Source organism: Oryx dammah, unplaced genomic scaffold, assembly GCF_014754425.2.
Source record: "Oryx dammah isolate SB20612 unplaced genomic scaffold, SCBI_Odam_1.1 HiC_scaffold_24, whole genome shotgun sequence".
Classification (NCBI taxonomy): domain Eukaryota; kingdom Metazoa; phylum Chordata; class Mammalia; order Artiodactyla; family Bovidae; genus Oryx; species Oryx dammah.
In genome coordinates, this window is record NW_024070208.1 from 31365664 (window position 1) to 31390215 (window position 24552).

At 43.4% G+C, this 24552-nt stretch overlaps 1 protein-coding gene across 1 annotated transcript; it reads left to right on the forward strand.

Annotated features, from left to right (window-relative positions):
• The first annotated feature begins 2339 nt into the window (after window positions 1-2339).
• Window positions 2340-24075, forward strand: SLC46A3 (solute carrier family 46 member 3). The gene is made up of 6 exons (XM_040266729.1): window positions 2340-2769; window positions 3501-3714; window positions 9861-10731; window positions 12375-12458; window positions 17766-17922; window positions 19915-24075. The coding sequence occupies exons 2-6, from the start codon at window positions 3526-3528 to the stop codon at window positions 19997-19999; spliced, it is 1386 nt and encodes a 461-aa protein (XP_040122663.1). The 5' UTR covers window positions 2340-2769; window positions 3501-3525; the 3' UTR covers window positions 20000-24075.
• Window positions 24076-24552: the final 477 nt, after the last annotated feature.

Here is a 24552-nt window from a genome sequence, read left to right on the forward strand (position 1 = left end):
AGATATAAAATAAGAAATAACCCATCTGGTTGTGCGGGACTGGTGTGAATGCTGACAGCACAAGTTATAGTTCCTTTCATTTAAAAATACCTAAGGGCTCGCTCCCCTTCAGTGTCACAGAGAAGGTGGTGTGACCGCCCTGTTTTTATAGCCTTGGAGAGTGCAGTGGCCTGGAGAAGGGCAGTAAATACTGAGCAATGGTGGGAGCAGCTGCCGAGGAGAAAGATAAGAGGATACATTCACCTTCCTGGGGCACCTGCATACATCAGAGCTTCCCCTTTATAAAGTCTCCTTCTTGGACTTCCCTGGTGGTGCAATGGGTAGGAATCTGCCTGCCAATGCAGGGGACACAGGTTTGATCCCCAGTCTGGGGATCCCTGGTCTGGATGATCCCATACGTGGCAGAGTAACTAAAACCTGTGCGCCACAAATACTAAGCCCGCGCAACCTAGAGCCTGTGCTCCGCAAGAGAAGCCACCGCAGTGAGAAGCCCATGTACAGCAAGGAAGAGCAGCCCTCATTTGCCACTACTAGAGAAAGCCCTCGTGCAGCACCGAAGCCCCAAGGCAATCAAAACTAAAATAAATAAGTAAATTTAAAAAAAAAAGTCTCTTTAACTTCCAAATTGCCTTCTTAACCACTCCTCTGCCCTTAAAAACTCCACTCATTTTTTATCAGGAAAATGAAGGAAGAAAGATGAGCAGTTGTAGGGCCTGGATTCCAACTAGAGTCCTTTTCTTATCTCTCTGAGCAGATGACTAGCAGACCACAACTAATATGTTCCAGGAAGAATATGTTGACACTTAAAAAAAAATGCACAGTGTGAGGGTTTCAAGTTAAGTTTTATTGGGGGCAAAATGAGGACTGCAGCCCAGGAGGCAGCACCTCAGATATCCCTGAGAAAATGCTTCAAAGAGGTAGGGAGGAAGGACAGTATATGTGTAATTTGAGGTTCCATCCCTGGGTGGGAAAGATTCCCCTGGAGAAGGGAATGGCTACCCACTCCAGTATTCTTGCCTGGAGAATCCCACGAACAGAAGAGCTTGTCAGGCTACAGTCCATGGGGTCCCAAAGAGTCAGACACGACTAAAGCGATTGAGCAAGCACGCATGCACAGGCAATTAAGCAAATATTTTCCTCATGAGGCACAGTCATCATGGATTTTAGTCCTTTTCTAGATATGAGGAGATATAAGAATTGGGCTCATAAAAGTCTTCTCCTAAAAATATCTAACTATCTGAAGACCTGTCTTGCCAGTAGCCATTCTCACCCCCAGCACAGAGTGCCTCATTTCTCTCCACCTTGAACTCCTTCAGGGGATGTTGAAGGTCAGAACCTGCAGCAACAGATGATTCAATCCTTGTAGAGGTAGACAGCAAGTGCCAATTTGTCGTTGACAAATAACACAGTTACTTTGGTCTCAGTTTTCTTAGGGGTAAAGTCAGGAGCCTAGACTAGAAGGTTTCTGTGGTCTATGAGTCAAGCTGTTTGGTGAGTCTGGTTTTAAATAGGTTGATCCGGGTCACCCAAACAGTTTACCCTGGTTCTCCCTCCATTTCAGAACACTTCTTTCCTGGACACCTCTGCCCTGGAAAAGACAGCTTTTGATCCCCCCATCCTGGTCCCCTGAGTATGCATCGCTCCCCCTTACAAGTAGTAAATCCAGCTCGTTCATCTTCAGGGGTGTTTCTGGCGGTTCGCTGGAGGGAAAGTGCAATTCCCGCTTTGCTCCAGGGTTATGCTCTGTGTCCACCTCAAGTGTTTCAGCAATACGATCCTGTGAGACTGTTCTGTCCACTTGACAGATAAATGGAAGCTCAGAGAGATGAAATAATTAGCTCAAGGTCGTACCACCAGGAAGAGCCAGCGACCACACTCTCGACCACCTAACTCTGCTCGGAGCACTCTCTCTCCTGCACCCTCCACGGGCACCTCTACCGGGTGCCCCTCTTTCGCGTTTCCCAGGGCACTTGCCCAACCCACTGAGCTGCTGGGGGCGGGGGTGGTTGCACCCCAGAATGTCACTTCTGCAACAGATCTCCTGTGTGCTCCCGTGAAGAGCGCTATTCGGTCCCAGAAATGCTCTCTACCCACAGTCCTTGAACTTGCGGGGGTGCTGCGGGGGCTGCAGAGGGACCCGCGGGGGTGGCAGAGGGACCCGCGGGGGTGGGCGGGCCTCTGGGGGCGGGAGCTCGAGAGTGGCGTCGGAGCGGACCAATCCCCGAGAGGGCTCTGGCCACGGGGCCCAATCGCAGGAAATCAGGACAGTGCCCGCCCCGGCGGCGGGGGTGACGGGGGTACTAACACCCTAGAGGCGCGTCCCCGGGGCGGGCGGCGCCGCTGAGTCACCGCGCTCGCAGGCCGGGCTGGGGACTCAGGGACTGCCGGCCGGGGTCGCAGGTGCGGCTGTCCCGCGCGGACCCCAGGACCCGCCGGACCAAGATCGCACGCAGGACCGCGCCGGAGCCGAGCGAGGGCTGCGCGGTGGACTGTCGCGCTTGTCCCCTGGACGCGGAAGGGCGCTGTCTTGGTTTGCTTTCAAATAAGGGCTTGAGGTTTCCCGAGCTGGTTCATTTGGTCGAATTCAACGGACTTTCATTCCCCTTCCCGCCCCAGCGCGGCGGCGCAGACCCAGCCTCCGTGCGCACCTGCTGCCCAGGAGGCGCTGCAGGCAGGCCCCCCCAAAAGGAGACAGCTCCCCAAGACTCCGGGCCCCGACAATGGTCAGACCCGCGCCCAGCAGCCTGGCAGGAAGACCGTGACCGTGGGGTGAGTTAAACAAAAGAAACAACCCCTTATTACGACTAGGAGCTGCTTCGTTAAAGGCCCCCTTCCTGCCCCCTGTTCACCAGCAGCCAAAGCAATAATAAACAATTACGTAACTGTCGTGTCCCAAGAGCAACCTCACTGTTTCCTCTATGAAAACCAGCCGGCAGTATACAACGTGGGAGTTATAGTGTGATCACTGGATTGCCCCAGTGGGAGATAACTTACTAAGACTATTTTAAAGAATCTTCTTAAGGGTCCTTGGACTTTCCTGGTGGCTCAGATAGTAAGGAATCTGCCTGTGGATACAGGAGACCCAGGTTCAGTCCCTGGGTCAAGAAGATCCCCTGGAGCAGGGAATGGCAACCCACTCCAGTACTCTTGCCTGGGAAATCCCATGAACAGAGGAACCTCAAGGGCTACAGTCCATGGGGTCACAAAGAGTCGGATAGGGATGAGTGACTAACATACTTAAAGCTCCTTAAAGGTCCCTTGAGTTCTTAAAGGTCCAAGTTAATTATCCTGAGTACTTAAATGTCCGACTCTTAAAAAGGAGAAGTATGACAGTCTCAGGTTTACTGAGTACTGAAAAGTTATTTTCGTCGAAAGTGCTTACTGCTTTCTGTTCCCTAGTGTGCTTGTTTACTCCACAAAATGCCCCTAACTTCCCCATTGTTGAAAACCTAGTCTATCGGATAAGAGTACAACTGATTCTCTCCTTTTCTCTTTAATAGAACTCCAGCTCTCTACCCAAGCAAGATGAAGATTCCATTTGTAGAACCTGTCATTTGCCTTAGTGTATTCGCTCTGACTCTGAACAGCCCATTGACTACACAATATGTATACAGGAGGATATGGGAAGAAACGGGCAACTATAGCATTGCACTTGAGAGCAATACTTCTGAGTGTGCAAAGAACAAAAGCAGCCCGATTTTTGCATTCCAGGAGGTAAGACGTGAAAATAGCCCTAAAGTGTATTATAAAAAAGGAATGTGCAGCGGGGTTTTAAAGGAAGGAGGATACCGCTCTAATCATACATTGATCTCTGAAGGGTCACCCTAAAACCCCAAAGTCCCAAAGCAAGAGCCTTTATTCAGTTCTCTTTCTGTTTGAAGCTCCCTGACACCTCTAATCTGCCTCTTCTCCTTACAGCCCCTTTCTTCTCCTGTTATTCTGGCTCTTATCCTTTATCTCAGAAGATTTCAGTGCAGTCTCCTCTCCTGTGTGGCTGTCTCGTTCCTCCTTCCCCACAGAAAGCCTGAAAGTAGGGCAGGGCAGGCTGGAATGAGTGCTCTGTGGACACAGGTGGAGTGAAACATGGGTCTTACTTTTCCCTTGCCCCCTCACCCCGCCTCTTTCCACTGCCCACCTGCCCCAGTTTTTGGTGACCCCAGAACATAGCCCATCCCTGAAGACTGTGGGCCCCAGGCCAGTGTCCATCATGGAGTATGGGTGGCATGTGCCATCCACCATTTGGTGTTATCAAATCAGCTTTGACCCCCACCCCTCAAATGCTGAGGAGCATCTGTATGGGGATGTGGGGGGTGGAGAGCACCCATTTGTGCTCTGAGGTCAGTGAAAATGTCCTGCCAGATACCACAGAGCCTGTCCTTCTCCCCATCCACTCTCCACCCCCAGGAGGGACACTGCCAGTCTCCTGCTCCTTAGGCAGTTCTTAACAGAGCCTGCCAATGTCCAAATGCAAAAGAGAGAGCAGCCGGATTGGGAAATTCCCTGCCCCGCCCCCAGCAACAATGCCTGAAAAACAACCACACTTAGGAGCTTTGAATTCTTCTGCTTGGGAAGAGGGGCAAAAGAGTGGGGCTGCCTCCCCAGACAAAAGAGGAAAAAACTGTCAAGGGACTCTGGATCACCTGCACCCTCAGAGAAAAAGAGATTTATTTCTGAACAGCCATATGGGTATCACATCTCTGGCCTAGAAGGAGGTCATAAAAACAGAAGGGCCAAGGATCTCTCTTCTTGGTTTTGTCTCCCTTCAAGAATGTTTCTTTGGACTTCCTTGGTGGTCCAGTGGTTAAGATTCTGTGGTTTTCACTGTGGGGGCCACGAGTTCGATCCCTGGTCGGGGAAGTTCCGCATGCCAAGGCCAACAAACAAACAAGAATGTTTCCTGTTACATGGATGTCATTGCCAGGGAGTGAGAAGTTTCCAGAGTCTCATCAATCTCTGCATTTGATTCTGTGTGTTCCTTCACCGGAGCCCTGGGAGCAGAGAGGGGGATGGAGGAGGAGAGGACTCGAGCGTCTGAAGTCTTCTGCCCTCGCCCTCCAGCTGAGGGGAGACGGGCCTCGGTCCAGCTGCCACGGTGACCTCTGTGACCTCTGGGGTCACGAGTACTGGCCCCACTTCCCGCCTGGCCCAGCTACTGAAAGCCCCTTGCTCCCCAGAGCAGTGGTCTCATTTTGAAGATTTTTGCTAAACTTTTTCACTGACTGACTGTGGTTTCATTGAATTAATAGTCAGGAGAGCCCACCGCCCTGGATGCCTTGGTTTATAGTCAGTGCACTGGAGCTTCAGGTGCTTTTTCTCAAATTGGGGAACTGGATACCACCCCGCCCACAACTGGGATGGGATTGTGGCAACCTCCTCACTACCTGCACCTTAGGACCTAAGAGCACTTCCTTCTGGGCCCCTCCCTGGCCCTGTTCAGCTTTTCAGAGAATATTCTCCCCTCTTTAAATCCAAGAACACATGTTGCCCGTTTCCTGAGTGGCTGTCTCAGGGCCCAGCTCCCTAAGTGTGTTCTGGCCACATGCAAGTTGAGAGGTTTGTGGACTGCTCTTATATCCCTAAAAATAAGAGACAAACCTCTAAACTTGGAGGGGACAATTTCAGGTTTCCCAGCAGATGATGAAATTGTTCTCGCCCAGGAATTTGTATATAAACCTTTTAATAACTAAGAGTCCCTTGTTACCAGCAGATAAGGAATATTTTCTACTCAACTGAAATTAATATATACATTTTAGCCTATGAAATTGTGACTTCCTTAAAAATGACAGTACTTTCCTTAGTTTCTCCTGTCTCAGTACATTGTTATTCTGTTCCATCTTGTATAGGAAATAGCATTTTTTCACTCTGATTTCTATCATCTACCCTTATATGACATATAATTATAATTCTCCAGAGTTTAAAACATACAGACACACAAGGATTTCTTCTGTCTCAACATTTATGGTTGACAGATGCTTTGAGTTTGCTTTGTTAAAATCTGCATTTCAAAACATGGGTTGCAGATGAGAGCAGTCTGTGTAAAAGACTGGGTTGAAATGACAGCGGATAGAAAGGAGAGGAGAACAGGACGTAGGAGGAGGTGTGGAAAAGGGAGAAGAACCCCAAACTGGAACATCTTGTTGAGGAGTTGATTAAAAGATAACTGTTTCACTTGTTTGTTTATTCAATAAATACTTACTTGATGGCTCCTATGTCTGTAGGAGGTACCAAGATGTGCTCAAGAAATTTATTCTAGTATAGACATAAAACTGGCATGAGTGATTTAGCACTGACTGTAGGAGGGCCCTGTGCGGAGCACCTTATATTTAATTTTAAGTCTCCTGGCAGCCTGCGAGATTGGGACTGTTGACATTCCCTCTCATCAGATGAAGAAGCTCTGGAGTTAAGTAGTTTGGTCAGGTTCACACACAGCAAATTACAGACTCCTGTTTTACTTGATGGTTCGTTCATGTCATCCATCTGTCTATTGAGTACCTGGAAGCACTGTTCTTGGAGCTGGTACTGTGGTGACAGAACAAGGTTCCACACCTGCCCTGGGAGCTTAGATTGGAGTAAGGAGGTCATGGAATGCACATCTAGAGTAACATATCATGTACTGTCAAGGGGTGGTGAGTCTCCAGGGAGAAAAATGGCAGGATGAGGGACTGGAGCGTTGGGTGGGGGTCAGTGGGATTGCTTTAGTTGGAGTGATGGTCAGGGAAGGCCTCTCTGAGGAGGTGGTTCTGAATTAAGGAAGTAAGCTGTGTGCAGATCGATCAAGCGCAGAGAACAGCAAGTAGCCTAGAGGTTTGCAGAATCTGTGCTGGGGGGCTGCCCGTCTCCCACATCACCACCCCCAAGGAGTTTGCATTTACTCCAGTGGAAGCAAAGTCATTGAGGGACGGTGACATGAGCTGATGTGCTCATGATGAGAGGAGTGACGTGAGCTGATGTGCGTCTACCTTCATTGGTGCACTTTTTAGCAATTACACCACACTTCCGGGAGTCCCTTTTGCCTACATAGTTGATCAATGTTAAGAAAGGTAGGAAAGAATGATTCGAATTGCCATAATTGACTTCCTGTTTGGAATTGTCAGTGGATTAACAGGACTGTCTTCTATCCTTCTGTTGAATTTAAAAATTTTTTTTATTTTTTGTTTTTTACAATGTTTATACTACAACTCAAATCAGCTATAAAGATCACCCAAAACTGCTGTGTACAGAATTGACTGGATGGAATCTAGGTTCCTCTGATTCCAGAGCTCAAGCTCTTAATCGTTACACAGAAAGTATAGCTAGCGGAAGATAACTGTTGTGTGAGAAGCTTCGGAAGGAGGGGTTTGGGAATTTCAGGGAAATCCAAGCAGGACTGACTGTGGATGGTGCCTGGAACATAGACTGTACTTGGAGTGAGTGAGCATGACGCAGAGGAGTGAGGCCAGGCCACAACTCGAGGACTCCAGGCGCCAGCCTAAGGAGCGTGGACTTTCTCAGGCAGGCTGGGGAGACACTGCAGCTTTGAGAGGTGAGAGACACACTGACAGTGTGCTCTGGGAGATGTGCCCAGCATCTGGGTCTGTGATCTGCAAAGTGATGAGACCGGTATTACACGTGAACTGAGCAAAGAGACCAGTGAGATGCCAGAGTAGTGGAGAGCAAAACCAATGGGAGTTGTTCACATGGCAACTATGGGACCATCAAGAAGATAAAGGCATGAGAAAGACTGGCGGGGGAGGAGGGGTGGGCAGGAGAGATTGTGCTGGGGAACACAGATGAAGGGAAAGGTTAGAAGCAAAGATGACTCAAGTTTTGACAATACAGAATGGCTTGAATTTTATACATATATAAAAATTAAAATAGGCTCACTATTTAAAAATTAATTCAGTATCTGATATTTTTGTGGTTCATCAGGTTTTTAGGGTGCCTTCTAAATATGACATGAATAAATTTTTTAAAATGAGTTTGCATGTGTGCTAAAACACTTCAGTTGTGTCCAGCTCTTTGCAACCCCATGGACTGTAGCCCGCCAGGCTCCTCTGTCCATGGGATTCTCCACACAAGAATACTGGAGTGGGTTGCCATGCCCTCCTCCAGGGGATCTTCCTGACCCTGGGACTGAACCTGTTTCTGATTATACCTTGCCAATGAGACATAATGGCAAGTGGGTTCTTTACCACTAGGGCCATGTGGAAAGCCTTTAAACTGAGTTTAGTCATCACCATTATAAAAATGGCACCCAGCTATAATATAAAGTTTGGAAAATACAGAGAAGAAGCAAGAAGACCATGTTTTTAAATCACCCCAAGTTCTTTACATTATATAACTAGTGCAATGACGGTTGTGTCCACCAATCTGTGTGCTCATAGTTGTGTCAGGCCTCAGGAAAGCACAGTTCATCTCACTCCTTAGTTCATGGCACACTACCATCTTTAGTCAATACAGAACTCATCTTTGGGTTTTATCTTAATTTTTAGTAGATAAAGGAATACTTGTGGAGATGCATGTAAAAAGGAAAACTGAGCTCTACCTCAATAAAAGCCTGTCAGATATGACACTCACATGTGATATTCATTCCCTTAGTATAGACAGAAAGATGTATCATGGGAAAAGGTATCCTTTTTCCTTTAGAAATCGATCTCTTAGTGCGAACTGTCCGCAGAAGAAAGTGAAAGAAAATGAAATTTGGCTCAGTTGTGTCTGACTCTTTTTGCGACCCCAGTTCGTGGAATTCTTCAGGCCAAAATATTGGAATAGGCAACCTTTCCCTTCTCTAGGGGATCTTCCCAACCCAGGGAATGAACCCAGGCCTCCCATATTGCAGGTGGATTTTTTGCCAGCTGAGCCACAAGGGAAGCCCAAGAATACTGGAGTGGGTTGCCATGCCCTCCTCCAGGGGATCTTCCTGACCCTGGGACTGAACCTGTTTCTGATTATACCTTGCCAATGAGACATAATGGCAAGTGGGTCTATCCCTTCTGCAGGGGATATTCCCAACCCAGGAACTGAACCAGGGCCTCCTGCATTGCAGGCAGATTCTTTACCAGATGAGCTATCAGGGAAGTCCACAGAAGAAAAAGAAGTCATTACATGGCCAGTCCTGAGGCCTTGGGCTCTGTGGATCCTTGATATGAGTCAGACATACACCAACACATACATTTTATTTTTATGGGTCAGTGTCTCCACTGTGGACCTTGAACATTATGAGTGAGCATTGATGATTATATCGGCTCTTGATCTTTGTGTTGTAAACTGGATAAAGATATAAGTTGAGAGCTTCCCTGGTGGTCCAGTGGCTGAGACTTCTTGCCCAATGCTGCTGCTGCTGCTGCTGCTGCTGCTGCTGCTAAGTCGCATCAGTCGTGTCTGACTCTGTGCGACTCCATAGACGGCAGCCCAACCAACAGGCTCCTCTGTCCCTGGGATTCTCCAGGCAAGAACACTGGAGTGGGTTGCCATTTCCTTCTCCAATCATGAAAGTGAAAAGTGAAAGTGAAGTCTCTCAGTCATGTCCAACTCTTCACGACCCCATAGACTGTAGCCTACCAGGCTCCTCCATCCATGGGATTTTCCAGGCAAGAGTACTGGAGTGGGGTGCCATTGCCTTCTCCGTGCCCTGGGGGAGACCTGCAACTAAGAGTTCACGTGGTGCAACAAAGATCAAAGATTCAGCTTGCCACAACTAAAACCCAGGGCAACCAAATAAATAAATATTTTTTAAAAACAAAAACAAAAAACTCATGCACTATAAATTCCGCATCCCTGACTTACCAGCTCTTGCTTGATTTTTCAAAAGTCTATACCAAAATACTTTCAGGCACATTGTAAACACCTCTGTAAACACTTTGTTTTCTTTTTCTTTGCAGGAAGTCCAGAAAAAGGTGTCTCTTTTTAACCTGCAGATGGACATAAGTGGATTAATTCCTGGTCTCGTGTCTACGTTCGTGTTTCTGTCACACAGTGACCATGGAGGAAGGAAATTCCCTCTGATTTTGTCTTCTGTCGGCGCTCTTGCAAACAGTGCTTGGCTCTGTCTGCTCTCCTATTTTGCCCTTCCAGTCCAGCTTCTGATTGCATCTACCTTCATTGGTGCACTTTTTGGCAATTACACCACACTTCTGGGAGCCTCTTTTGCCTACATAGTTGATCAGTGTAAAGAAAAGAAACAAAGAACGATCCGAATTGCCATAATTGACTTCCTGTTTGGAGTTGTTAGTGGATTAACAGGATTGTCTTCTGGCTATTTTATTAGAGGGTTAGGTTTTGTGTGGTCCTTTTTAATTGTTACCGTGGCTCTTTTTGTGAACTTGATTTATATTTTATTTTTTCTTGAGGATTCGATGAAAGAGTCTTCATCTCAGAATATTTCAGTATCGTGGACCGAAACCTTAAAAAACCTATTTCACAGAACGTACATGCTTTTTAAAAATGCTTCTGGTGAGCAACGGTCTTTGTGTTGTTTGCTGCTTTTCACGATGATCACTTACTTTTTCGTGACCATTGGTGTTTCCCCCATTTTTGTCCTTTATGAATTGGATTCGCCGCTCTGCTGGGATGAAGTTTTAATAGGTTACGGGTCAGCTTTGGGTAGTGTCACTTTTTTCAGCAGTTTCCTAGGAATATGGCTTTTTTCTTACTGTATGGAAGATATTCACATGGCCTTCATAGGAACTTTTACAACCATGGTGGGCATGGCTATGACTGCTTTTGCCAGAACAACATTGATGATGTTTTTAGGTAAGTTACGAGTTACAAGTGTATCCTGGAATTTCGTATTTGATGTTTATATAAAAATGAATGCAGTCTGATGGTTGAGAAACTTTAATACAAAATTCTCTATTTAATGTATTCTAGTTTAATTAAAGGTAATTTGTTAAAAGCAAATTTGCCAGAAGCTGAAAAACAACTGACTTAAAATAATTTTTTTTAATAACCACAATTTTCTAAATTTGCACATTTGCCCAAAAACTATCCTGAGGAAACTTCTTGTGAATCAGTTCTTCAATATAATATTCACCAACCTAAAATATTTCTTAAAGCGCTACTAACAAGGCTACTTTAGATTAAAAAAATAAGACTATTATGTAAAGGATGCTCAAAAGATTTATAAGAAAAATATTCATTGAATATTTTCAAGCCTATGACCGTACCACCCTGAACATGCCCAATCTCATCTGGATGTATTCAAGAAGACTTTGCAAATTGAAATTTCAGCAAATTGATCATTTCATGAATTAACTTTTGATGAATCACATTCTGGCAAGCTGGACTGTTTCCTTAACTACCTACACCCCATCAGTGTTTTTTGTAAGGCCTGAGTGAAAATACTACACTTGCAAAGGTTAAAGGATCTGTAAAGTAAGACCTCAGGAGAGGTCCATTTAGTCTTTTTCTACAAAGGCAGTATTAACCTCTTGCTACCCTGCAGGGAGGCAGGATGACCAAGCAGAATTGTGCTTAATTTCCATCTGCAGAGCCAGGTGATCTTAGGCTAGTTACTGAACTGCTCTGAGCCCTTATTTTTTTTATCTCTAAAATGGGCATCGTGGTGCTTGATTCAGAGGATTGTCACGAATAATAGAAGAGATAACTGTAAACCACTTAGCACAATGCCAAGAGTTCAGAAAAGGACAGGTCCCTCTCCCCGTCTCCCTTGGAATTGCCAAGGCCAAAGTCAGTTAATATATGTGAGAACTTTACAGTGATCTGCAAATGTAATATCTTACTGTTTTATCCTATAATGAAAAATGCTACTGACTCTTAAGGGTCAGAATTTAAGAACAAAGGCAATTTGTGTTCCTGAAATTTTTCAGCCACAGAGATGAGCAAGATAAGGAACCAGTTTGCCAATGAGTAGATCAATAAAAGAATGCTAGCACTAAAAATGCCGAGTCTGAAAGAGCAAAACCAGAAAACAAACAAAAAACTTATTAACAAACAAAACACATACTGTGGATCTGTGATACAAATACATACGTATACCCACTCTTTTTTAGATTCTTTTCCCATATAGGCCATTACAGAGTGTTGAATAGAGCTCCCTGTGCTCTACAGTAGGTCCTTATTAGTTATCTATTTTATATCTAGCAGTGTGTATGTGTCAGTCCCAATCTCCCAATTCCTCCTTCTCTCCCCTTACCTTCAGGAACCCTAAGTTTGTTTTCTACATCTGCAGAAAGTAAACTCATCTTAAACTGACCTGTCCATTGTCTATCTTCCTTTATTAAGCAGAATTCTTCCATTAATTAATTAAGTCATTAGAAGTAATGAAGCAGGATGCTTAGAGAAAATGAACTATTTAGAGGGAAAGTGTTTCAGGCTTAAAACTGACCTTGAGTTTTCCGATCGAGCCAGTTAATTGTTATCTCTTCCTCTCACAGTCAGGCTGCCGTTTCTCTTCACTGTCATGCCGCTCTCTGTTTTACGGTCCATGATATCAAAAGTGGTTCGTTCTACTGAGCAAGGTGAGTCTAATTTGCTTAAGAAACAGAATGACTCTATAATCTGTACCACCTCGTAGCTGTGTACGATCAGTGTCTGTTTCTTCAGAATATTCTCAACCCTTTTTCTGCATAGAACTTTTGAATCAAGTGGTAAGGTCTGTGTTAGGAAGAGCTGATATTCAGGCAAGGGAGCCCCTGCCCAGGGCCTGGTGCTGCAGAGGGCTTGCTTTGGACATGCCACACCCCACTGCAGAAGATTGCATAATTCAATACATTTAAAAATGTATTTCTGGATTCTTTTCCACTCATAAGACATAGCTATATATTCACACAGATATTTGTTGATTGTGTGATGCAGAATAATTGGAAAATCACTTAGGAATATAAAAACTACAGTATGTAAAAACTTAGATGCTTCCTTGAATTATATAATGGTTTCTTAGATACAACACCAAAAGCACAACAACAACAAAACAGATAGATTAGAGTTTTTCCAGATTAAAAACTTTTTTGCTTCAAAGGACACCATCAGGAAAGTGAAAAGAATATGTAACTTTGTTCTGTATTTTCCAAGTCTCCTGTAAATGTTTTGCCATACTTCCCTACTTAAAAAAATAAAAAGGAAAGAGCGAGGGGAAAAAAAAAAGGAAAGTGAAAGGACAGCCCACTGAATGGGAAAATATATTGATACTTGCAAACCATATGTCTGATAAGGAACTTGTGTCCAAAATATACTAACACTCAGCAATAAAAAGATGATCCAATTAAGAAATGGGTGAAGGATTTGAACTGACATCTACAGAGAAGATGTACAAATGGCCAAACAAACACATGAAAAATGATCAACATCATTCGCCATCCGGGAAATGCAAACTGGAACCACACTGAGACCCACTGAGATGGGTGAAATGAAAAAGACAGACTATAAGAAGTGTTGATGAGGATGTGGAGAAGCTGGAACCCTCACGCACTGCTGGTGAGAAAATCATCTAAAATGACGTGGCCATTTAACAAAACAATTTGATAGCTCCTGATAAAGTTAAATAGAGTTACCGTATGACTCAGCAATTCCATTCCCAGGTATACCTTGAAGAGGAATGAAAACATATGTCCACACAAAATCTTGCACACAAATGTTCATAGCAGGATTATTTATAATAGCCAAGAAGCACAAACAGTGCAAACGTCCATGAACTGGTGAATGCGTAAGCAGAATGAGGTGTGTCTGTCCCATGGAATGTGACTTCACAATAAAAAGAAATGAAGTCATGATACACATTACAACAGGAATGAACCTTGAAATCATTATGCTAAATGAAAGAAGCTCGTCACAAAAGGCCACACATTATTATATAAATATGATTCCATTTACACAAAATTTCCACAATAGGCAAATTCATGGAGACAGAAATTCCACCAGTGCTTCCCCACAGACTGGAGAAAAGCGAGTGACCGATAATGGGCACAAAGAGTCCTTTGGGAGATGAAAATGTCCTAAAATTAGATGGTGGGTGATGGTTGCCCAGTTTCTGTGAACATAGAACCACTGAACTGTACAATTTAAAAGGGTGAGTTTTATATGATGTGAATTATATCTCAATAAAACTGTTCAGGAAACAAAAAGAAATATCAACCTGCTTTGACTTAGAACTACAATAGACTTGTCAGAATGTATTGTTTACTTTGGTTTAGTTTAGCTTGGTTTATTTATCAACTCTTTTGAGAAGTAGTTTCATATTATTAAATACAGTGACATTTCAAAATGTGTAGTTTGCATTTTGACATGTCTTATTATGAGTTGAAATAACTTTGTCAATTCCATTGTGATTCCATTGCTCCAGGATAGTAGAGTCATTTTGTTCTTAACTGCAAATGAAGAAATCCTTCTGGTGGTATTGAAATGTATAAAAATGAATGCACTTCCATCCTTCATTACTTCTAAAAATGGATATTTTTGTTAAAACATTCAGTTCAGTTCAGTTCAGTCGCTCAGTCGTGTCCGACTCTTTGTGACCCCATGAATCACAGCATGCCAGGCCTCCCTGTCCATCACCACCTCCCAGAGTTCACTCAGACTCGTGTCCATCGAGTCAGTGATGCCATCCAGCCATCTCATCCTCTGTCATCCCCTTCTCCTCCTGCCCCCAATCCCTCCCAGCATCAGGGTCTTTTCCAATGAGTCAACTCTTCGCATGAGGTGGCCATAGTACTGGAGTTTCAGCTTCAGCATCATTCCCTCCAAAGAAATCCCAGGGCTGATCCCCTTTAGAATGGACTGGTTGGATCTCCTTGCAGTCCAAGGGACTCTCAAGAGTCTTCTCCAACACCACAGTTCAAAAGCATCAATTCTTCGGCGCTCAGCTTTCTTCACGTTAGGCACCTTAAAATAATCTGAGAAGAGAAGTGCTATAGAGGTTTTCAGGTGCTTCTCCCTATCTCTATTATAATACCTTATGTAAAAAAGAGGAAGAAACTGACTTTTGCTAATTATTTTGAAATCTCTGTGCTCCATACAGCTATGAAATTCATCGCTAGAGCACTCTGGACTCCCTCTTAGTTTGTCATCTGTGTACTCCTTGAAATTCTATTAATACATGAAAGTGAAAGTCGCTCAATCATGTCCAAGTTTTTGTGACCCCATGGACTATACAGTCCACAGAACTCTCCAGGCCAGAATACTGGAGTGGGTAGCCTTACCCTTCTCCAGGGGATCTTCCCAACCCAGGGATCGAACCCAGGTCTCCCGTGCTGCAGGAGGATTCTCTACCAGCTGAGCCTCTTTAATATATGGGACCCAGTAAAAACAAACAGACTTGAGTTTTGACATCTATTGGATTATTTTTAAGTTTAGAAAATAAACTCCATTGTGCTTTTATTTAATCAATTTATCTTTGGTAACTATTAAACAAATTGTACTACTCAGGGAGTTGCAGCAAGAAGCTAGAGCTATTTCTTGAGAGGGTAGCTGTTTGTTTGCACAGCCTGACCGAGTTTCCGACAAGAAAAGACTCAAGCCACTGTGTAAGGGGATTAGCACCATGGCACCATCCCTGGCTTTAGCAAGGAATCAGAAATAAAATAAAACAATGCCGTAGTTAGATAACTAGGAGACCTTGTTTCCAATTAAACTGACTTCCTGTATTATCATAAATATGATAATATTCTGTATAATCCTGTATTATCATGGAGGCACCAAGTCCATATGCTACATGACGATGGATAACTGTGCCCTTGAATGAAGCTTTTATTCAATCACTTGACAAGTATGTATTAGATGCCTACCATGTGCCAGCACGGCTAGACCCTGGGGACATAGCAGTGAACAAAGCAAATTGCACTTGACATGGACAGAACTTTCACTGGGGTCAAAAGAAGACACATCTCTGATAACTTAGCATTCTGCAGAGAGAGCTTTGTTTTATGAACATATGTCCTGTTGTTCAATGAAGACTCTGAAGCAATATATGAGAATATGTTGGAGAAGGAAAGAAACGGCAACCCACTCTAGTACTCTTGCCTGGAAAATCCCATGGAGAGGGGCCTGACAGGCTACAGTCCATAGGGCTGCAAAGCATGGGACACTCCTGAAGCAACTTCACACACACACACACCAGAATGTGCATAATAGAGTGAAGATATAAACAGACAGAAATCAATGCACAGTTTAAAAAAGCAAGACCATGGGGAAAACAAGAGGTTTATAGCTTATTTTATAAACTATAAAATATAGTTTATATTGTTATAAACTATAATCCAGCTGTGAAAGGTGATCCTCAAGCTTGCTTTTTCCTTCCTTATCAATCCAATTAAGCACAATCATTTACATAATTAGCACTGGGTTTCCCTGGTAGCTCAGAAGTTAAAGCGTCTGCCTGGAATGCAGGAGACCGGGGTTCGATCACTGAGTCGGGAAGATCCCCTGGAGAAGGAAATGACAACCCACTCCAGTACTGTTGCTTGGAGAATCCCATGAGGGAGGAGCCTGGTGGGCTACAGTCCATGGGGTCACAAAGAGTCAGACACGACTGAGTGACTTCACTCACTCACTCATAAGGAAAATGCATTACAGTTTATCATGGAAAAGGAAACTCGGCAAAGTAGGGAACAAACACAGCAGCTTTAAAAAGAAAGAAGGATCTGCAGAAACTGTAGGAACTTATACCACTGAAGCCAGGGGCTGAGAACAGCCATGGTGTTCTTAGTGATGTGAAATTCGACCAAGAGGAAGAAAAGTGCGTCAAGATGCTCAACTGTCTTTTGGAGGTTTAACTCTTCAGTTTAACTCTTCAGTCAACATGGTCTTGGATTCCAGACAGGTCTCAAAACTTGTGGAATAAGGACCATTTCTCTGACTGTGAGCTTGAGCTGACCCCGAAGCCATTTTCAGGCTTCTTGAGCAATGCTCTGAGGCCTGCCCTTTCCCATGCCTGGGGTGTAGCAAGCAAGAAGGACAGCAGAGTCCCCTCCGAGGGGAGACAGTTGTAAGCAGGTTAAGACAGAAAAGTATGTTTTAGAGAATCACTTAGTAACAGCCTGTGGCATAACCTTCACTAGAGCACAGGGCAGTGAGGTAGATACTGGTGAGTCAAACAGGAAACTGATGTAACTGATTCTTTTGTTACTCCAGAGGAAGGGATCAAATTCAAATTGCAGAACATATGGTAAGATTCCCAAGGGCTTCCCAGGTGGCGCTAATGGTAAAGAGCCTGCTTGCCAATGCAGGAAACATAAGATCCCTGGGTTGGGAAGATCCCCTGGAGGAGGGAATGGCAACCCACTCCAGGATTCTTCTGTGGAGAATCCCACGCACAGAGGAGGCTGGAGGGCTACGGTCCATAGGGTCGCAAAAGACACGACTGAAGCGACTTAGCACGCAGGCATATGTGATAAGATTATATCTCTCTGCCTTGCCTGTCACTCTTGCCAGATCTGACCTGACCTGGATGTTGCCCACAGGGAGCCATCTGCCCCGCAGCTGTGTCACAGATGAGCCCAGGGACCAAGAGTGGCAGGGGGGAGGCTGGAACCTCAGGAGCAGGTGGTTCTGTGTCTGAGGCTGTGGTCGGGGCAGACACACAGCTGATTCCACACGCCTAAGCAGCCGGTGCTTTTTAGCTTTGCCCCGTGGATCCTGGAAGTTCTGATTCCAGCTCCTCTCTCATCAGGTCCAAGGAGAACTCCTGACCTCAATTTCTTCACCCACAAAATGGGTGACTGCCTCCTTCACCAGGCAGCGCCCCCATGTTTGCAGTTTTCTGTGTTATTTTGGTTTGTTGTTTTGTAACTCAGCCTTTTCTCTCTTTCCCTCCACACCCCGCCCCCAAACAGGCACCATGTTTGCTTGTCTTGCTTTCTTAGAAACACTTGGCGGAATCACTGCGGTTTCTACTTTCAACGGAATTTATTCAGCCACTGTTGCTTGGTACAAAGGCTTTGTCTTTCTGCTCTCCGCTGTTTTATTACTAATTCCAGCCATCAGTCTATGGTAGGTCATTATTTTTTTTTTATCCTTTTATCAAAGGCTAGATGGATTGAACGAATTCCCTGACTTTACCAATACAATAACATAGATCTGTTGAAATTTTGCCTCAGAATGTATTTTTCTTAAGAACTTTTAGACATTATGACATCTGTCAATAATTTTGTAGACTTAAGAAAAAAGAGATAGTGGCATGGCCTTCCAGGACTAGGAGGAAGAAAGACTGGATTAGACAGAGACTCTGACAAGCTACCCCTTATCTTTAAATGAACAACTGAGGAAATTAGTGTCTAAGAATATATATCAATATGTATATTCTATATATATATATATTCACATATATATTCTAAGAATATATATATTCACATATACATATATATATTCAAATGATTTCCTATAGTATATTTTCTCCTGAAGGTCAAAGATTGCTCTGAGAAGATATACTTTAATACAGATTCTTGGGTAAATGATAAGAGCAGATAGAATGCACTGGATATTAAGAATTCTCTTTCTTTTCCTGAGAGTTGGCTTATTAAATTATTTCCTTTTTAAATGTAAATATCCAAATAAATGCCAAGTACAGAATTCTATTTATGAACAGTACATAGAATAAAATGACCAGAGGCACAGACGTGAGAAATAATGTGTTTCTACCTCTGCCTTTCAATGAACAAAAAGTGTAAGCCATCTAGGTAAGTGGTTGTGAAAACACACGAGCAAGTATACTTGACACGTTCTGTGGGGCCCAAGCCTTGAGCCAAGAGCCCTTCAGTCGGCTTCTGCTGGGCCTGCCCATCTCATGCGGCTGAGAACAGGAAAGGGAGGTGTAAGCTGGGGCACAGGGCCTGGGATCTTCGCCCCCCTGAGCGCCGTGGGCTGTGGCCGTGAGGGAGGGAGAACAGAGCCTGTCTGCACAGGCTCTTAACTCCTTCAAGGTGGGCAGGCACCTTGTTCTGAGTAGGACCTTAGCACGTCTCTCTCAGCGGAACGCTGATACTTAGATCTGCAGAGGCTGGACGACGACAGGAGTGTTTGCCAGTCCTCTGTAACTGTGATGAAAAGCTATTCTTACCAGATACCTTTTTAGAAGGAGGCTATTCACCTGTTGAATTGGCAATACTAAAACTCCATGCTGAGCCAGTGAGCATTTGATGAGACCAGCAACCTTGTTCTTTGCTGGAAGTAGTGTTATCGTGCATTATCATTTTTGGAAAGCAATTCATGAACACGTATCAAAAGTTTCCCCAAAAAAGTTCATGGCATTTGAACCAGTGATTCCATTTAGAATCTTACCCTAAGGAAATGATCAGCAATGTCAAAAATTTATATATAAAAAGTTCATTATGGCAAAATATTTTAATGACCAAAATGGCTGATGATAGGAATTGGTTAAATAAATGATGGTGCATCCATATGGTGAAAAATGACTTTTATAAGAACTGTATTACATGGGAAGCAGAATAATGGCTCATTTAAATTTTATTCTTCATTATATTTAGAAATATTCTGTTGTGGACACATATTGCTTTTATAATTGGAAAAATTAGTGCAGAGAGATAAAAGGCTGTTATCCTTTTAATAATGCTTCTAATGTAAATGCAGATAGTCTTCTGAGTTTTATTTTTTAAATCTGTTCAATATTTTTAAAATTAAAATTACCTGCTATTTTAATTATGTCTAGATGTCTTCTGTCCAAGTTTCAGTTATAGGCATGAAACATGAACTTCACTAATAGCTTATAATATTTTGTGGGGACTATGCAGAGTAGACAGTGGGAGATGGACATCCTAGGAATCTGGAAGAGGTAGAACTCATGTAGTTTTTTTTATTAATATTTTCAGAAATCTATGCATAAAAGTCTGCTAGATTCAAAATAACCAGTACCCTCCTTCTTTGCATAATTTATTAAAAAATCATGTAACAAGAGAAAGGATGGAACACAGATTGTTTATGTAGTGCCTTAATCACAGGTTTTAAATGTCTCATTTGCTTTGGCAGTGTTGTCAAGTACGTCAGCAGAAATGCGGGAAGCTATGTCCTTCTTATACAAGAAGAATCCAGCGAAGACACTTCGGACAGATGAGTAATAGTGATTAAAAAAAATCCAAATGCACATATCATACGCTCTGACTTCTGAAGGATCTAAACTAGCTCCGATCAGGACTTCATGAATAATCAATGCTGCCGGTCCTTTCTTCTAAACTCTCAGAGAAAGAGTCCCTCCTCTAGCTTCTTACAGTACCAAGCACTCTGAGCACTTTATGAAGAACAAGTGACATATTTCCAGTAGACAGAAGAAGAAATCTCAGAACGCCTTCCACTTTGGGATTTACAAAACAAACGGAAACTTACCGGTCTGAGAAACTTGATACGATCAAAAGCAATAATCTCCCTGATGTACTCTGGTCTCTCACATTGAGACCAAGAAGAATCCTGTTTGCTTCAGTTTCTTCATCTGCACAATGGATTTCTGACCTCTCTCAAAGATTTTGAAGGCATAACTGTAGAAAATCATGATGAGTCAGTCACTGATCGGAAAACTATAGACATTTCAAGCCTTTATAATTCTCCTCTACTCGGGTAATGCTTTGTTTCATCAAGATGTTAGTGGTGTTAGTGGTGTTAAGGTGTTAGCGGTAGTCAAAGCTTTCAGTAGCTGCAAAATCCTTAAGAGAGAAGCACTTTAATGAATATGTTTACATTTTTCCTAATATGTTTCATCAATTATAATATTTCCATAACATTGGGAAAAAAATACAAATAGTTCCTAAAGAAATGTAAACACCGAGTAGACAGCCAATCATGATGTAAATTAATTAGTACTTATAGAGCCAATATTCATTCCTTATTTCTGTGAAAAGTAATCCATTTCCTACTGCCTTCCCCGTGGTCCCTGAAAACACCACATCCTTTCCTGCCTCCTGTCTGCACGAAATGTTCCACTGGGCCTTCCTCCCTCCCCCGCTGCACTGAAACTTTCAAGTCTCAGCAAAGGCAAAGCTTCTGCTTTCTCCATGTGGCTTCCAAACATTTCTACTCCCCCGACCACCACTGGCCCCCTAGTCCCTGCAGGGTCTCCAAGCTCTCTGTGGGCACTGCCCTCCCAGCGTCTTCCCTTGTCTTGTAAAATTTGTTCCCCTGGTTGCAAATGAGTCCCTTGAGGACAGGGGCAGTTTGATTCCTCATTATATCCTCAATAAAAGTTGAATTCAGTGACCACAGAATTTTGTTTTCACTTGTAAAAAATCATTTTAAGCTATATATTTAATGCAGTATGAGATTAACCGATGATATGCCATAGTCATGAAGCCCAGCCTTGCAAAGAGATTGAAAAATACGCTAACCCATATCTCCCATTTTCTAAGTTTCTGTCTGTAATAACACAAATGTCCTGAAGTACACCTAGATGATTAACTCCTTTGTAAACTCTTCAAAGCAGATAGAGTCTTGTTTATAGCACTGCTTTCCCTGTAGGAGAATCAATGATTGCTTGACCAGCAGATAACACTCATATTTTAAAATACTAGAAATTCTTATTTCCAAGACTATTCCTTTTAGGTTTAGCTAACCTCTTCTGGGCTATTCTCAGATTGATTTATTTTTGTTTAACTTCCTGTTCAGTGCTCTTCCCAAACCAAAAAAACAAAGAAACAGTACTTTACAGTTTACAAAGTGCTTTCTATATCAACTTATTTTATCCTCTTAACAACCCTGCAAAGTAAATTATACCTCAGTGAAATGTTCAGTAATGTTCATGGTAGCTCAGGTAGTAAAGAATCAGCCTGCAATGCAGGAGACCCAGGTTCAATCCCTGGGTCGGGAAGATCCCCTAGAAAAGGAAATGGCAACCCACTCCAGCATTCTTGCCTGGAGAATCCCATGGACAGAGGAGCCTGGTGGGCTACATTCCACAGGGGGTGGGTCACAAAGAGTTGGACGAGTCAGACATGACTGAGTGCACGAGCACACTTGTACACACTCACACACACACACATGCACACTACCTATAAGAAATGACGTTCTTTAGGTTCAGTAGGTTAATTTGGAGACTTGAATGTGTTGTTTACTTGCTTTAAACTTTCCACTGCAGGCAGGAGCAGCCACCCCACCATCCTGACTAGTTAATATTCTGGTTGCCCAGAACCTTGCTGTAAATTGTGCAACGTGAATTCATGTGACCGGGTGGGGTAGCTATTTCACAACTGCCTGCCAGAGACAGCTGGATTTCCTACTTGGACTCTGCCTAATCCCACTCAGTCAGATAATTCATCCCCAATCCCACAGTTCTCTGGAGACGTGTCTCCTATAAGACCAACTGTGTAACGCCAATTACTGAATCATCCAGAGATCCCAACTGCAGGCAACAACTTGCCAACTTACACTGTTTATTTAAGCACACAGGGATCTACTGAAATGATAGCAGGAGCTCACAGCTCCAAAAAAAAAAAGCCTAAACGAGGCTCAGGTTCAGAAAGCAACCAAGAACCAGGGGGGCTCCAGAGATAAAGTCACAGCAACACAGCTACCATCATGCAACACGAAGGGCGAAGGGCACAGCCTCCACCAGTGACAAGTGGCCTCACTGTCCCCCTCCTGGCCCGCTCTGGAGTCCAAGTCCAGGACTGAGGTTTGATCAGCTGACCAGGATCATATGCCTGCCTCCAGGAGACACCAGGAGCAGAAAAGTGGACCTTCCTAGCATTCTAGAGAGACAACAGACACCACCTCCCCCAGACAACACAACACAGAGAGTTCAAAGTCTCTCAGGAAGTGACAGTGGATGCCAGACACACAAAATAAGACAGACAGGTCCTACACAGTGCACGGGGAAATTGAGAGAAATGGCACTTGGGTACTGACTTTGCCTACATTTCCCTTGAAGCCAAACCCTGGAGGTGTTCAGTTTTCATTTTATTGGGGGAAGAGAGAGGCTTCGAAAGCCAGGCTTAGTCCCTAAAATGGTAATGTGCTCTGTGTTCAAACCAGCAAACCAAAGCAAATCAAACACTGATTAAACAATATGTACCTTCATTGTGATACCGGTAACAACAACAAAAATGAACTGGTTTCTGGACAGGATATTACAAAAACAAAAACGTGTTATTTTGAAAATGGACAAAAATAAAATTAAGAAGAAAGCACATTTTCCCTGTCTTTCCTGTGTCAACTCTGTCCTTGGGTAACCAAATGGAAGGTCACAGTAAGTCTCCTTCAAAGGAAGTATCCTGATTGAAAAAGAATGAAGGAATGACAGATTTAGAATTACCATTTTGCAGATACTCACAAATAAGTGGATCCATGCATTGTATCAATGGCCACAAACATCACAGAATGAGAGCCTGTTAGGTACGAACATCAGTTTTTGGCTGTGCCAGGTCTTAGCTGTGGCTTGTGGGCTCTTAGTTGCAGCATGCAAGATTTAGTTCCCTGACCAGGGTTCAAACCCAGGCCCCTTGCCATGGGAGGGTGGAGTCTTCAACAATGGACCACTAGGGAAGTCCAGGCATTAATGTCTTTTTATGGAAGAACATACCACTGATAAGGGGATCTTCCCCAAAAGAAGGAAGCAGAATCTGAATCTGATCAAGTTCACAGACTCAACTAGCAATTTACAGGAAATACAGAGTTTAGAAGGATGTGTTAACCTACACCACAAAGATGTAAACAGTAAAAACTAAACTGTGGGAAACCAGAGAACAAACAACTTGGTTTCTTCAAGAAACAGCAAGAAAAAGAAAAACAGGAGATAGAACCATAAATCATGAAACAGTTGACAGAAGAGCCAATCACGTGTGTAAGTTACTTGGATCTGATTCAAACAAAACAGCTTAAAAACAATTATGACAACTTTTTGGACCTTTGAAAATCTGAATACTGACTGATATTTAACTGTAAGGAATTAGTATTAACGTAATTATGATAATAATAGTATTGTGGTTATGTTTAGCTTTATAAACTGAAGTATTTACACCTATAAATTATATCTGGAATTTCTTTCAAAATAATCTTGAGGGGAAAGTGGGTAAAAAATACAGATGAAATAAGATTGGCCAAGGATAAATTCTGGAAGTTAGATGAGGGAAACATGAGATTATGTTGTATTTTTCCATCTACTTTCAGGTGTTTAAAATTTTCCATAATAAAAAATGTAAAAAGAAGGATGATGCAAAGCTTCTTGGGTCTTCTTAGTTTCCTGTGTCTTCTATTAAATTTTCATAATATAATGCCTCAGTTCAGTTCAGTCGCTCAGTCGTGTCCAACTCTTTGCGACCCCATGGACTGCAGCATGCCAGGCTTCCCTGTCCAACACCAACTCCCAGAGCTTGCTCAAATCATGTCCAGTGAATTGGTGATGCCATCCAACCATCTCATCTTCTATCGTCCCCTTCTCCTCCCGCCTTCAATCTTGCCCAGCAGCAGGGGCTTTTACAAGGAGTCAGTTCTTCGCATCAGGTTGCCAAAGTATTGGAGTTTCAGCTTCAGCATCAGCCCTTCCAATGAACACCCAGGACTGATCTCCTTTAGGATGGACTGGTTGGATCTCCTTGCAGTCCAAGGGACTCTCAAGAGTCTTCTTCAACACTACAGTTCAAAAGCATCAATTCTTCAGTGCTCAGCCTTCTTTACAGTCCAACT

Excerpts from the sequence above, each read along its gene's own strand:
- SLC46A3 (XM_040266729.1), top strand. The coding sequence starts at position 3,526 with ATGAAGATTCCATTTGTAGAACCTGTCATTTGCCTTAGTGTATTCGCT. Across the intron at positions 3,715-9,860 it reads CGATTTTTGCATTCCAGGAG|GAAGTCCAGAAAAAGGTGTC; the intron begins GTAAGACGTGAA and ends TTTTCTTTGCAG. Across the intron at positions 12,459-17,765 it reads GGTTCGTTCTACTGAGCAAG|GCACCATGTTTGCTTGTCTT; the intron begins GTGAGTCTAATT and ends GCCCCCAAACAG.